General features: G+C 46.5%; 2 protein-coding genes across 2 annotated transcripts in view; both read left to right on the forward strand.

Moving 5' to 3' along the window:
- Positions 1-14,581, forward strand: part of RasGAP1 (Ras GTPase activating protein 1) — a 60,597-nt gene extending 46,016 nt beyond the window's left edge. The window contains exons 19-20 of the mRNA XM_050189454.3: positions 7,106-7,298; positions 8,437-14,581. Of these exons, the coding sequence (XP_050045411.1) occupies positions 7,106-7,298; positions 8,437-8,641 (398 nt within the window). The 3' untranslated portion in view covers positions 8,642-14,581. The remainder of the gene's footprint in view (positions 1-7,105; positions 7,299-8,436) is intronic.
- Positions 3,667-5,975, forward strand: LOC140216086 (tigger transposable element-derived protein 6-like). The gene has a single exon (XM_072286388.1). It carries the CDS (start codon positions 3,680-3,682, stop codon positions 4,898-4,900), a length of 1,221 nt encoding a protein of 406 aa, XP_072142489.1. The 5' UTR covers positions 3,667-3,679; the 3' UTR covers positions 4,901-5,975.
- Positions 14,582-16,209: the final 1,628 nt, after the last annotated feature.

The raw sequence follows: 16,209 nt of genomic DNA on the forward strand, positions 1-16,209 counted from the left end.
TCTGCCACGAAGGCAAGCACTGTAAGGAAAGAGTAACTGTGCTACTGTGCACAAACATGGACAGTTCAAACAAGTGGCCGCTTTTGGTCATTGGTAAAAGTGCCAAACCACGTTACTTTAAAGGAAATCGGCACCTTCCTGTCATGTACATGGCTAGCAGCCGAACGCGGATGAACCGGGATATTTTCGGAATGGGTCCAGGCCTTCAACCGGGACATTGGCAGACAAGGCCAAAAGGTCTGTCTGCTTTTAGACAATTGTTCCACCAATATCATAGTTGGAAGATGTGCAGTTGAAGTTTTTTCCACTGAACTGCACCTCCATCATTCAACCCTTCAACAAAGAGGTCGTCAAGAGCATCAAGTGGGCCTACCGTGAACGCCTTATTCAAAGGCCGCTTCTGAACATGCAGTTGGGCTGTGAAACGAAACTAGACGGCTTTATGACCCTCCAAATGATTGCTGTGTCGTGGTGCGCAACGAGAAGCGCCATAATCTTCAACTGCTTCCACCATGCCGTGTTCAGTGTAGTTGGGCTGTGAAACAAAAGTAGACCTCTTTATGACCCTCCAAATGATTGCTGTGTCGTGGTGCGCAATGAGAAGTGCCATAATCTTCAACTGCTTCCACCATGCCGGGTTCACTGCACAGGCTGCCGAGACTTCGGGTTCTGACAACGAAGACTGTGTTGGAGATGATGGGCCGCCATGTGATGAAGTCACAGCCACGTGGGCAGCCCTGCAGGAAAGTGGAAATGTGCCCGCCAATGTACAGTAGAACCTCATTGATATGTTTCGGAGAAAACCGCGAGAAAGAACATACAATCCGAAGTAACAAAAAAATTTGACAGACTCAAGTATTGTTGACATCTGCTTAATGTGAAGCATCGCGGGGATCGTTGCGGCACGAGACACCGTTGAGCGTTGGGCAACATGCGTTGAGCTGGGGGTGCTCCGGCAGCCCGAGACACGTTTTGTTGTTTTCTGATTGCATGGCGCTTTAAGAGAGTGACGGGAAACCGAAACGAAATCGAACTGGTGGGCAATGCCAAATGCTGCCAAAGTAAAACGGGATGCCCACATCGCACCACCTGCAGCAGGGAACAGCAGCACATTTGGATTATCGCCTCCTAAAAGCGGGCAGTGCGCTAACAATGGCACTACGCACCATGCGCTGTAAAACAAATAGGTGAAGCTGCTTATCGCAATAGGTTTGGCGGCGATAGCTGTGAATGTGGTGTGGAACGACCCGGGCGGAGATTTGCTGTTACACACTCACTACGTGGTCTTGGGAGGCGAGACTCTCCGAACTGGATCTGGGAAGCCGACTGGCGACCCTCGACCAGGCCCGGCGAGCCACGATCGCCAGTGGAGCCCTGTCAGAGGGAACCACCCAGGAATAAACCGCACAACGGTTTCTGCAATAATAAAGTTCCTCCTCCTCCTCCTCCTCCACCTCCTCACGTCAGACGGGTGGCTATACAGTCGAACCCACTTATAACAATATTCAAGTGCCACGAAAATTCCATTGTTATAACCGATAATTGTTATATAACCGGGTTGCATGAAAAAATCAAGATAGGGGGATGGCAGAGCTGATATGAGAAAACTATATAGGCAGGGAGGCTAGTGTACCTCCCTACCACCTTCCTCCGCCCGGCTGCCGATTGTGTTCCTGGGCGCTCCAATCGCGTTTAACAAGCCTCAGCTGTTGGCGTTAAAGAATGACACTGCTATAACAACTGCAAAGAGGTGTCACAGGTGGCTAGCGATATGCAATCACCGCCAATGCATCACTTTGGTGACCCCAAAAGGGGCCTTTTAAATATTGCAAGAAGGCTGCCGCGGCAGCCTGTCAGCTTCAGAAATCCAGAAGAAATGCTGAGGAGAGATTGCCACAAGCATCTCACCACGTACTTCTCACTGGCTTGCATGAGAAATGCCTATGTCTGTCAGCCATGGATGCTTTATGCGAAGCTTGCCGACATCCTTCCCCAAGACATCCAAGCGCTCCATGTAGTGCAGCGGAAGGTTCCTCGCGAGAACGAAGCCCCGGAGGGACTGAATTATGCTGGGCTTCCTGTGAGGACAACGTTGAAGCAGCCTGCCCTACCACGTGTTTCTATTTCCTCCCAAGCCCAGCGCTCGATCGCTGCGCCGCCATGCGCCGCCCGCACGTACTACATTTCTAGGTACTTTTTCGCCGAAGCGCCATGGCACGTGCCCTAGATGTATTTGGTTTTGCATCCCTGGCTGTGCCAGGGCACGCGGTGTGTTCGGGCCAGCCCGCATTCACAGAGTTTAGGCGGTGTAGGTAAATTTTAATTCTGAATGCTTAAGCAATTGTATGCTTACCCAAAGAGAAAACCGTCCCTTCGTCCGTCCCGTAATAAGACGACCACTTTCGAAATAGCGCCCGCAGTAGCGAACGAATTTGCCTTTGCGCTGCCTTCCGTTTCAACGGCAACGAAGCGGCGAAAACACAGGGCTGGCGTTGCTTTCAGTTAACGCCTCATTCTGCAACTTTCGCAGATCGCTTTGAAGTTAAGCGGACCCGCGTCACTTCAAGACTATGTAAGCGGCAAGAACACAGCGCGCGAAGCTATGAGCTGTTGGCACTGTTTTGTGGGCATCGCAGATCGCTTTAAGCTGCGTCCCACGCGGCATTGACATACGCCGCCGCCTGAGTACGTTCATGGCTCAATAATAAAGAATGTTAGGGCGTCCAGTATTCCGGCAATCGCGGGCGGTTTGCCAGGGGAACGGGGGCGTAAACTTCAGTGGCCAGATTGGTGGCGCCAGCTGTTGGCGCAAAGCTCAACCACACAAACACGGAGCCAATTGCTATACAGCCGAGCCCACTTATAACGGCCCCACTTAAGACGAACGCTCGCTTATCACGAACAAGTCCAGCGTGACCGTCAAAATATACGTTTAGGCTATGGAGCTCAGTCTCAGCTACAACGAACGCCCGCGAGCCTAGCCGATCGGCTACAGCGAACGCCTTGGTGTCGCGGACCACTTTCCACGTGGCGAGATCCGCCGACCCTGTGCTGTGCACGCTCCGAGAATTGGCATTCCCGCGGCGTCTCGCCGGAGGCACGGAGGAGCGGCGATGCGGTGATGGGATCTACGCGATAACGAGAGAGACAGAAAAAAAAAAAAAAATGCCGGCCCAGCACGCATCAGCAACATGAACGCACAAGTCGAAAGTGCCAGCTCATTCGCCACGGGACCCCACTCGCCATCGTCGACGTCAGGGCAGCGGCGAAGTTTTCCACCAATTGACAACGTAGCACGTGATCACGTGCTTTCGTACCCCCTCTTCTCCCTTCCCCCCCCCTTAACGCCGTGCCTCACACGACTGCGGGACTGTCTTTTTCTTACTTGTGGTTGTGCTAGCGTTGTCGGCGTTGTTTCCTACTGGTGTGCTCCCGTGCCTATCCGAGATGGCAGATTCGCCGGCGTCTACTTCGACAGTGAAGCGAAAAGCTTTGGACTTGGCCACGAAACTGTTGATCTTGAAAGACCTTTCCCAAGGCGCGAAAAACCACGAACTGGTGAAAAAGTATGCTTTGTCGAAATCGACAATATCCACGATACTAAAAGAGAAGGACAAAATCTACAAGAGTGCCGCCACGGACTCCGCGACAAGGAAATGTTCCCATCAGCGGGCCGCTGATGTTGTCCAAAGCAAAGGACTTAGCGTTCCTCCTGGACTTCCCAGATTTTTCTCCTGGCAATGGCTGGCTCCATCGCTTCAAGCTCCGCCACGGAATTATTTTCAACACCATCAACGGCGAATCGGCATCGGTAAGCGACGAAGACATCAACACGTGGATGTCTAAAAACTTGGCCCGTGTATCAAGTTATGCTGAAAGGGATGTGTGTAACGCCGATGAAACGGCGCTATTCTATCAAATGCTGCCTGGCAAAACGCACGCTATGAAGGGTGACAAATGTGCTGGCGGCAAGCACAGCAAAGTTCGCATAACTGTGCTTTTGTGCACCAACATGGATGGAAGCGATCGATGCTTGCCATTTGTCATCGGTAAATCAAAGAGGCCACGTTGCTTCCGCACATATGTACCAGTGCGTTACAGGCATAACTCGAAGTCGTGGATGACACGCGAGTTGTTCGCGGAATGGCTTATTGACTTTGACAGCAGCATGGCGAAGAAAGGGCGCAAAGTTCTTCTGATTCTCGACAACTGTACCGCCCACCATGTCCAAGCTGTCTTAACGGCAGTTGAGTTGCTTTTTCTGCCGCCAAATGTAACTTCAAAAGCGCAACCGCTGGACATGGGTGTAATACGGTCGTTTAAAGCGGCCTACAGGCGCCGTGTTGTGCAGCGGATGCTGATTGCAGTTGATCGCCCCGCTGCCAATGTGCCTCTGCAGGTCTCGCTGTACTCGGCGATAGAAATGATCAAAGCGGCTTGGATGGAAGTGACACCCGAACGCATCCGGAATTGTTTTCGCAAGGCCGGCTTCGCTGACGCACCTGAAGCAGGCGTTGAAGACACTGAACAAAGCCAGCCTGACGACGACTTGTGGCGACGCGTTGTTGACGCTAACCTGGCCGGCTGCAATCTTGATTGGCAAGATTTTGTTGATGTGGACGACACTGCTGAAGTTGCGGAGTCGTTTTGCGACGAGACCGCCGTCCGGGAAGTGCGGGCATCAAGCGACGCCGAAGCATCGGACGATGACAACGATCCGTCAGAGCCAGCACCCGTAAGCGCGACGACAGCAGTGAGCCATATTGAGGCACTTAGAAATCTTGTGTATTTTAAGGCCTTGGGTGACGAACACATCGCAGCTTTGAACAAGCTTGAAACCGCCGTCATTGGGTGTGCTCTGACGAGGCAGACAACGATCACCGATTTATTTTCTCAATAAATTTTTGTTTTGATTGATGTCAATTTTTGTGTGTGGCCCACATACCACGAACTTCTGGATAGAATGAACGAATTCCGTGTGACGCTCGGGTTCGTTATAAGCGGGCTCAACTGTATTCTGCTTGGCTGCTGGTGTAAATTTTGGACAGCGGCGTAATCGTCTGGACAATTATGCCACTGCCAAAAATTTGCACTGGCAGCGAAGCAGAATATAGTAGCTTACTGCAATTTCAGCTCTGTGTTTGTCTGGTTGAGCTCTACGCCACCAAGGCGGCTGCATCGCGCCGGCTGCTCACGTTGCTCCCGCCCATCCGGCAATCCGCCCAAACCACCCCCGTTTGCCGGAATACCGGACACATTAAAGGTCTCCAATGGTTTCACGCGGATGGATAAGGCGCTGAAGAGCGATAACGTCTTATAAAATGATTGGAACGGTCATCAGCGGACCTCGGGCCTCCACCTGCAGTACTTTGCTTGCGTCATCAATGCTCCTTGCGCCGCTGTCAGCACCAGTTCGTGTCGCCACTGAGCTGTCGTTAGTAATGGCCTAATCAAGTTACATAACATTGGTGATGACACCGGGCTGCGCGGAGATGAGCTAGTGGCACAATGCTTACGCATAGTCTAACTCCCAGAGGAGTTTCTGCGAGATTTTTTTTTGTTCCCGGACGTTTAATATGCGTCGTGTATGGCACCAGTGCATTGCTATTGTTTCTGCTGGAAGAGAGATAGTGATGTCAATAAGGAAAGGAAGCTTGAGCGCAGCGATGATGTGGCTCGTGGTGCGAGAAACCCTCCATGCCCCACGATTATCCCAGCTTTTGTAGATCGAAGCGCCTCGCACACCACAACCAACTTCTTATCACATCCCTTTATCCCCTTATCCAAACTGAACAATTTCGTCCAGTGTTGCGTCAGCTTCCGCACGCAACTCTTATTTCGAAGCAGCCTAGGCGGCTTGTTTTGAAAAACCTATTTTCTCTTAGCGACAGCTGGGTGAGCAGATTGTGCGCCCAAGCATAACATCTCCCTAGTCCCACCAAGTACCTACAAGAATCTAGGGCGCTCGCCGTGGAGCTTTGGGGGAAAGTACCTAGAAACGTGGTACACGCGAGCGGCTCATGGCGGTGCAGCGATCGAGCGCTGGGCTTGGGCGTAAATAGAAACACGCTGCCCTAAAGCATCATCGCTGCCGTCGTCGCCATCGCTATTCGATGCAAGCACGTTCGTGACAATCGTCTCATCGGTTAGAAGCACTTAGTTTCCAAATCTATAGCCATGCCTTTTCTTTTCACTGGTAATGTCGTGCATTGCCGATGATTGGCGGGCGGGTCAGCCATCTTCCGTTTCGGCGGCGAGTCAAGCGAAGTAGAGAAACCGCATGGCCAGGAACGACTTTGACACAACCAACAAAATCGAATTCGAGCGATTAAGCTGTTCGCAGAACTGCACTGAATGAGGAGCCAGCGAGCAACATGGGAGCAATCTGCTTGCGGTGCAGTTGGCGCGGTCTGTTTGTGTTTTGGAGGGTGGGGCGGCGTAGAGCTATGGGTGCAGCCCATTTGTGTTCGAAGGGGTGGAAGGGCGATAGGAGAAAGCCACTGGAAAATTAGGGCACGGCAACTGTTGGAACAGCGGCCCATAGTGCAGCGACTCGAATTTCTCGTTTTCTTTTTCTCTTTTCAAAGATTTCGCATTTCCCTACCTTTCGGCTCGGACACCCAGCAGCCAGACTTCGTCATTATAACTGGGCCGCATCAAATGTGCATCGCTATCACAGCTGGCGGGCTGGGTAGCTGCAGCGTGGGACGACATCCCAGGTACTTTGATCGTGCGCACCTTTAAAAAGTGCAGCATATCTAATGCGCCTGACAGTACTGAAGGTACTGAAGATAGTGCACTGTTTGAAGGTGACATTGACAAGGAATGCAGCGACGAGTCTAGCAGCGACTACGACGTTGGACAAGCTGTGCACGTTCAAATTCAGTAAATGCTGTTTGCATTTTGTGAACGCTGTCCTCGCTTTTTTTGTTCGGCCTACATTCGAGGTAATATATTTTTTTGTTGTTGGGCTTCGGACTTTAGGGGGTCGGCCTAGATACGAGTAAATACGGTATATGGTATGCAATGGGAAAAAAAGGAAAGACAACATGTGTTCGACGTTTTGAGATGTTGAGAACGGCTTTGTCCTTTGCCTTCTTTCCAGAGACATGTCGGCAGCAGCTGCAAGGCCCTGCTGTACCAGGTGTTGAGTTCAGGCTTCCACCTGGGTTTGTGGTCGAGGACCCAGCCAGCCTGCTGACCACATTGTCTTCCATCAAGACTTTTGTGGAGACCATGGAACTCAAGCATGAACGACATCGGCACCATCTGTACCGACAGACACAGTACGGCTCCAAGTAAGTGTCACTGAATAAGTTGTCAATAAATGCAGCAAGGCAACCTGCAGAGAAGCATTGTTTGTTTGTTTGTTTAGTTCATTACTTACTACTCACTCACATTTTGCTCACTCCCTCACACTCATTCATAAACATCTCGAATGACTTAGGGCAGTAGAAGCATGTATACTTATGTCCATTGAGCTTGCAGCAACTCGTCAAAAGCAGCCATTAAGAGCAATGTAGGTGTGAGCGTATTTACTTGCCTTGTAAAAGAGATTTTCTTGAAACAACGAAGAGTGCAATATTGTAGACTGCAGCTATTATGTGCTGCGATAATGGTCCTTGAAAAGGTTTGACCACTCTTCTCGCAGAACTGCAGGTGCCCACATGTACATGTAGCAGCAGTAATGGCAGCTGTTATGTTTTGTAAAACTCTACATGCTTCAGAATAGTGTTAAGAGGTGAATTTATTAGAGCAACTTGGTAGCATCTGGCCTTAAACTATTTAACATTTTAATAGCCTTCATTCTCCCAAGCAGCAGTGAAAACTCTCCTGCAGATCTAAATATTAGGTTACCTTGAAGGATGTGAATTTGATTGTCACCCAAAATCACCCATGTGATGGTGGATCTTAAAAGGACACTAAAGAGAGAAATTAGTTGTATTAGTAAATGCAATATGAAAATAGCCACTCATACCGTGAGAAAGAGGCTTGGTAAGCCAGAAAAGATGCAGAAATTAAAGACTGCTGGCGATGCCACCTTGCGAAGTTTCTGTACCAGCTCACTGTGATGTCATGGGTTTTGACCGAGTCTCCTTGGGCCTCAATAGAGACTCCGTTGTATTTTGAAGGAGCTGAAGACTGAACTTAGCTGGTTTTCTAAAAGCTTTACTCTGCCAAAATGGACCAAATACAAGAAAATGCTTTGAAACCTGCGACGTTAGAATGACATGCACACACTGGGGTTTCAGCACGAAATTAAAAATAAGATTGAAGTTTGGTTTTCATTCTTGCTTCTGGTAATTGTCTTACTGTAAATTTAACAAAAAATAAGCTTACCTAATGTTTCTGTATAGTGTCCCTTCAAAGGGAGCGGTTCATTTTGTATTCCACCTGCAGCAGACTGAACTGTGTCACTTCTCTGTGTTGTTGCAGGCAAGCACCCATTGGAGACGACAACTACTTGCTCATGTTCGCGCGGCAGCAGCAGCAGAGGACCGCCTCAGTGCCCAGTGCCTCCTCGCTGGCGCGACCCCTTACCAGTGATCTCAACATTCCTCTACCACCTCTCCCTGCACCAGCGCTGCCTCCCTCGGGCAGTGCCAACGGGAGCCTTGTCAGCCACATGGACGTGCCTTAGCCGCTGCTTATCCTCCTCTCATCCTTCTGAAGCCACATGGATTCTCTGCCTTCCCAGTGCACACTGCCGGTCCCGCTGCTATGATGGAACGGGACCTGCATCGCGCCAAGCCCGAGGCCCTTTTGGTAGATGTGCCAACTTCCCAATGCCTTCTCTTACAGTGGTCCCTTGCGTGCCCCCCTTTGCATTGGCCAAACACAAGTCGGTGTTTACAGGGGGAATTCAAGCCATGTTGCTTCCTAGTCGGTCACCCGAGGTCCTTCTCATTCACTTGTGAAGCCCTGTACATATTATGTGCACTGTGAATGCTGAACTTGGGTAAAGAGAGAGAGAGAGAGAAAAATCTCCTCCAATAGTTACGACCCATGCCGGTGCTCTGTGGAGGAGGAAAGACTTAATCACGTACTCATTGCTTATTTCATTCCAGAGTGAAGGGGCTGTATGCTGCCACGATTAACGAACTTGGGACTGACGTGTAGCGAGCTGCACATGCGATGAATATAATGTGACTTTATTGTGCTTTAAGCTTGTTACCTGCAAAGCTGTCGGAAGGCGTGGATGTAGTCATCTTGGACAGTGTGTAATGGACCCATGTGATGTATGCAGCAACATTGCAAGCTGAGTCGTTAGGACATGAATGTTGGGGTGGCACGTCTTATTGGGTCACCGTGCCCTTGCTTGGCTGTCATGGCTTGTTGCTTGAATGTCAAGGCCTGTTGTGTTATTGCACGTGAGGCCTTGGTCTGGCTGCACCACTTACAGAGCCTGATATATGATGGGCAGTGTTGTCAATGTTTTGTGCACAGATGTGTGGAAAAACCTTGCTGTATTATCCCAGGTCATAATTCATCTCCGTGACATCACCCAGACTCCTTTCTCTCGCAAATTGTCTTTTTCACAAAGCGTACCAAGACATCATTCACCTTGAAACAGTCATGCAGATAATGCACTGCTACGGCTAACCTACGCACATTAGGGGCAGCTTGCAACAGCCATGGGCAACATTTTACTGTTTATTTGTTCTTCTCGTAAGCATGTCTGCGAGGGACTTGTAAGCACGCATCACTGGGAAATGTCTACGAAGCATGACAGTTATTGGCTTGCTAATTCCTCATACCTGGCTTGCAAAATTTTTCAATTTCTTTATTTATTACCGAGACGCTGCCTATATTTATTACCGAGACGTCGCCTACCAAGCCTTTTCACTCACTAGATCATGTGGGCGACGACTGGCTATTTTGGTAGCTGCTTGTTACATCTGCTCACTGATGCAACTCCAACAGCCTGGCATCATTATCGATTGCCCAGAAGCTCCAGATTGTGATGTGTTAGTGTTTCCAACTGCTTGGTCAAACATTTTTTCTGAACAAGCACAGCCTATCTATAAAACCAGTTTTCCCATTGTGGCAACATGTATCATTTAGAGGTTGGAGCTGTTAAAAGTGAATGCATCCCCTTGCAGCTGCATTTTAGAGTGGCATTGCAGCCTCAAAATTTTTCACAAATGAGTAGTCCGTAACACTGCAAAGAGGTTCCCTGAGCATACAAGACTAGCTATTTGCACCGGAAGCATGTTGTGTAATTGAAAAGTAATACCGTATTTGCATGATTATAACACAAGGTTCTCTTTTCTTTTTTCTTGTGGAGTCATCAGCTTGTGGAAACATCTCACGTGATATTTGGAGTCATTGTTCTGAATATAGCGCAAGATTTTCTTTCCCGTTTCACCGTTCAATACACAATGAGCCCAACTATCACATACCTGAGTTGTGGGGAAAAGCGAACCTTTCAGTGTTGTAGGAAGAACACAGATGTGCTTTTATAGGAGCAGTCGTGCGTCTCCAAGAAAGTAGGATCGGTACGAACGCTCGGTGCACTGCAGAGGCGCACACCTGTACCGAACCTTGCACATGTACAGGTGTTCCAGGACAATTTTGTATTGCTGTTGCATTGACACATTATATTTTGAACCTGCAGTATGGTTTGCACTATTAATCATGTATATAAAATTTGTTGACATTTTTTTCTCATAAAAAGTCTCCCCTCGCATTATATTTGTGGTCACATTATCTTCATGCAAATACGGTACCTTTTTTCAGTCCTGAGCACAGATCCACAAACGGCTCGTGAGGTTTTGCAGCGAGACTCAAATCTACCATTCTGTGCATCTTTTACCACCTATTTTACCAAATAGACAATCTGTCAATCCCTGTTAGCGCTCTTCTCATTTCCTGCTTTTTGAGTTACGGCGCCTCATTGCGGTATACCTGTTGCCTCAGCTCGGTAGCAATCAGCCCCTGTAAAGTTTATTTCATTTGAAGTGGATGTAAGCACAAGTTTCTCTACTCTACACAGCTTCACAATGTAGCTGGGTCGCATCCTTTTTGGTTGCACAAATGCATGCATGGTGTATTGTGTACTGCTTCTCATAATCCACACCCTCATTCTGTTCATTTGAAATGTTGCATAAATACATGAACAAGTCCTGAGGCTTTCTGCCACCAACGTCGAGATGCGCGAAGTGCTCTCATCAGTTAACTGTTTAAAGATATTCTGAACAAAGCAAGAGGACAAACACAGCTGCTGCTAAAAAAAAGTTCACTCATGTCACACACGTAGGCTTGTAACTTTTTCCAACCATGGCAGCGGGCAGTTTTGTTGATACTTTCTACATTTCTTGTCTGCCTGTTTGTGTATTTTTATGTTTCTACTTGTGTAGTAGTTGTCTGTGTTTAATATAATATATATATATATAATATACATATATAAATATATACACATATACCATACCTATATATATAATATACATAATTGTAACATGTTACATGTGAACCCATGAGTGATGTGCACACAAGGCCTTCCTTTTTTTCTTTAGTCGAGTTGCATGTTGAAGAAACGGAAGATGTGTTAAGGGTGTAGTACTTGGTGAATTTTCATTGCCAGGGGTGGCATTCACTATGAAATACGCATATAAATGAGGAGTGCAGTTTACTGTGAGAGTTGGCTTTCATTAACTTATTTCTGATTCAGCGGGCCAGGCAAAATTGATTGTGATCACCCAGTGCTCCAAATAAAGGGCGCATTTAAAAACCTTGGATGCCTTTTGGTGCTACTGATTAGTCAAGCTACACTGAAGGCTGTATACTACCCGACATTGATAAACAAAAGTTGAAATGTAAATTGATTAGAATGTTAGTGTTTTGCAATAACTTCTGCAAATACTGCATTTTAATATCCAGTATATGTTTTACAGCTAAAATTTGTCCATGCAGCTGAGCGCCACTGCCTGCATCATTGCTAAGGTTGGCCAGTCAAGGCACTGAATGACAAAGGAATAAAGATAAAATTGTTGTACTATGCCAGCCCTGCACAGCACCAGAATTATGTTGTTTCTTGAAGTGCATGCCATCATGGCCTTTGCACCTTTTTTATTTTGTGGTTCCTTGGGCATCTACATGTGTTGTCTGCCACTGTTTGGTGGTGCAGAAGTAAATACGCAAGTGCAAGCATTCAAAAGATCCAGAGTTTGATTTATTAGTTTGTTTATTTATAATTCTTGTGGTCCATTATCAGATTTGCCCTGCCCTTACTAGACCTGATTGTGCTTCTTCCCATGCAACTCCTCGCTTTAATTTATAAAATGTAAACAAGTGTTACTAACCTAACCAGGAGTGTCTTTTCATAGCTACGATGTACAGAAATGGAACCTAGCAGGACTTATTAAGTGCGGTGTAACCAACCACCCTCTTGTGTCCCGATACATTTTGCTCGACAGAATTGGGTTGGATTGCCCATTTCATTAGCTTAAGACAAAAAAGGCACCATTTCACCAGCTCATTCATGCATTAAGTCACTATCATAATTGCACATAGTTAGGCCATAGATCATTTCTTACCACACTCGTTGAGTATTTTTCGCCTCTGTGTTTTACTGCTTTGTTGCCTTGTTTCCCTTATACTGCCTCTGCATCATGTTTCTGAGATGTCTTGTTGCGGTTACTCTTTTTGTTGAATTCATGATGTGACGCACCTGTGTCCCAGTGACTTGTGTTGAAAAGTGTAAAGAAATATTTTGCATGCTGCGTGCAAGCATTTTGTCAGATACAGGTGGAGTTTTACTAATTTGATTCCTATTTTAATTTTATTCTATTTGGAGCTATATTGTTGCTGTACATGAAAAACTTTCTAGTTTGGTAGTCAGTTGACCTGAGCCTGGTCTAATACTTATTGGTTAATAATTTTCTTAGCTGCATTGGTTTTGAGATCCCAAGCACCAATTAGAAATCAAGTGAGAAAGGGTCAGTGGCATGTGCTGTACACCTACAGCTAGTCACAAAAGTTTACAGGACAGGTTCCTAAAAAAAAATTTGAATTTCCCTTTTAAAGCAAGGCGCTTCCGATTGAATGGATCACTGTGTGGTTCATAAAAACTATTCCCAAAATTGAATTAATGCAAATCCATCAACACACTGCACTGACAAGCTTCAAAGCAGCACCGAATCGCCTGGTGTGCTTTAGTAGAAAAGCACAACTTCCCATTTGCACTGCCGCACAAGATGCTTGCCAACAGCCTCGGTGCTTCCTCTGTCTTGTTTGTTGCAGTACTTACATTTGTCGTGCCACCATTCAGGTGTAGTAGGCGTTCGGTGATTCACAAAGTCCTCTTAAAACTGTGGTGAATGTACAAACTGACATTTATGTTTTCTTTTGTCAAGAAATATGGGCACACACTACACATACAGTTGCCCTTTGTCATTTGGCAGCGTACTGTATAGAAACTTAAAGGGCATGTGTGATGCCTCAGACTTGGTGTTGTAAAGCGTTGGGGTCACTGTGGTATGTATGCAGCTTTGCTCTTGCAAGGAAATGGTGATGGACTTGGCGAGATAGGGCTGGTGGTGTGTTCCATGTTGGATAAAGGCAGCAATATTGCTTGTGGCAATGTGCTTTCTTTTTTTTTTTTCTTTTTTTCCAGACGTTTATATCGAAACACACAGAACAAGTTTTATAGCAGATTGCAATGTGTAGCAAGTGTAGTGTGTATACTACTAACAACTAGCAGCCATGTTACTACCACCGTGCCTTGCTTGTGCGAACGTACCGTTCATGAAAGTTGTGTACGTCAAATGCTCTAGAAATCTGCATGGGAGAGAGCCCTTGCAAAATTTGCACTGTAGAATCTTCAACGGGATGTTTTTGTTCACTTGGCTAGGGAAGGTTTTCTTTTCTTATTCTCTCAATTATTGCAACTGAGAAGTGCATTCACATCTTGCTTAAATTTTTCAAAACTGAGCTGTATGCACAAAGTCTACATTCTCGCTCATTTTTTATATAGAGAGAGCAGTGCGCCTACATGGCAACATTTTGTAAGGCAAGAAGCATCTATGCAGAAGTGTTTTGGAGCATTTTCTTGCTCTCCTCGCAACGAGGAGGGTGTCATTTACATAATTCTAGTAACCATAGTGCCCCTGTCACACGAGCTGCATAAAGGTCACTTTATGTAAATGAGTTTGCTTCCAGTGTAGTAGTCCATTCAAACCAGTGAAACAGCTTTGACTTACAAGTGCTCCTGAATAGCCATTACACTGCAACGAAGCACAGTTTTTATGTGACGCTCGCGTCGAAATAAAATGACCTTATTATGGCGCCCGTGTAACAGGGGTATGAACGTTATCGCCTATTCCACATTTTGCTGTTGAAGAGTTCATGTTAATGTGTTGCCAGAAGCTGCCTTCTTCACGTCTTTGGACTCCATGTGGTGGCACAAAACATGGCTCTAATGGTCACAAGCGAAAGTTGGTTGCGTGGACACTATTTATTGAGAACTAAACATATTTACTCCAACCAAGAACAAAGCTGTGGGAGTGCCTTTCTACTTCTCTGTTGTATGTGTATGTTACCATTGTTCACGTAGCGATGAGTAAATGAATTTTATGCAACAGATCTGCAGTTATGTTTCGTTCATTTAGCCTTCAATATTACCTTATTTTCTAGTATGTACAGTCACATGCAATATGACTTGCAACACCCTTGTTCGTGGTCGAAGGGGCTCCAGGGCTGTGCGGTGGCTCTAACATGCGAAATAGCGGTTTAATAAATACCACTAATTGAAGCTGTGCTTAGGTCTGGAACTTATCCTGTGCCTGCACACCCATACAGTCTTGGAGCCCCTTCGACCAAGGGAATCGGTGTTGCAGGTCATATTGCATGTGAATGTGCGTGCCTATGCTTGCGGACAACTTTCTGTGGCAATAAAGGGAAAGCTACAGGGACAGAACTTCTACATGTGTCTCACTGGGCCAAGTAGTTTGACAGAGCTTTCGGTTTCTTGAATCAGCATAGCTTCCGCATGCAATGGTTTCACATTTGCCCAAACGCAGAAGATAAAGGCAGGAAAATAATTTGCATAGAGTAACACGGAGTGGTAGATTGTGCTATTTTGTTGTAAGTGCTGTAGCAAATAAGATGTTTGTTTTTTGTTCCTCATCTTAAAATGATGCGAATGAAAATGTGGGACTGTATTCTAGAGCGCTCTAGTTGTGTGCATTTGCCTCTGTAGCCCCCTCCCTTCCTTGCCACAGAATGTTGCCCAATATTTAGAGCTCATTTGCACATCTCTTAATACTACTGTGGTGTCGAAACGACAAGCAGTTTCTGGTGCAATGGAAATGCGTGATTGATTGAATAAAGACGATGGAAAACACATGGACCATGTGCGACCTGCAGCCTAGCAAACTCGAGGTAGCAGTACATGTCGGGAAGTGACGCACAGATGTTAAGCTTGTTGGAAGCACATTGCAACATGACAGCAATCGGCTGAAACACTGCTGAAGTATGCAACATGGCAGGATATTGAAAGCCATGGTATTTGCGAACTGCGATTATCGTCATTTGCTGCCAGAGAAGCTGAACGTTTTATTTGCAGGTTGAAATACATTGTAAAAGTTGAGTTTGTTCTGCTGCATGAAATTTTTGGCAGCAGAATTGTGGGAGCAAAATGCCAGTTGGCATTTGAATACCCAGGCAATGATATGGGGCATTTTGTAGCTTGCACCTATGTAATGAAAATTCCCCAAGCTACTTGATGGGACATTTGCATCTGAATATGAAAAATCGGAAGGTGCTGCACTGCTATCACATGGGACGATTTGAAGTCCGGAAAGGCAACATTCCAAGCAATAAATAAACTTAAAGCATTTTTCAGCTTTGACCTTTATGGCAAACATAGTAAAACATATTCCTCACTGTAACTCACTGCTGCCTAACATTGTTTCCATCTTTTCTGGTGAACACTCACAGTTTCATGGTCAGTACTTGTGAAAGTTGCATGTGCACCACTTCAACCAGTCCTGCAGTTTGTTTTCAAAAAAGAAAAGACTGAATGGTATTGGGCAAAGTTTGGCACATCGCAAAAAGCCGTCATTCTGAAGAAGGTGAGAATGTCTGTAGTGGTAGCTTCTTGCTGTTGCAGTATTGAGTTCAAAGCTGGATCTGCTGTTACTGCCCCCACCTCGCACCTCTTCTCTGCACCACCTTGCATGCCTGTCAATTCCTGAATTTTTCATATAC

The sequence above is a fragment of the Dermacentor andersoni genome, chromosome 2 (assembly GCF_023375885.2).
Source record: "Dermacentor andersoni chromosome 2, qqDerAnde1_hic_scaffold, whole genome shotgun sequence".
In the NCBI taxonomy this organism is placed as follows: Eukaryota; Metazoa; Arthropoda; class Arachnida; order Ixodida; family Ixodidae; genus Dermacentor; species Dermacentor andersoni.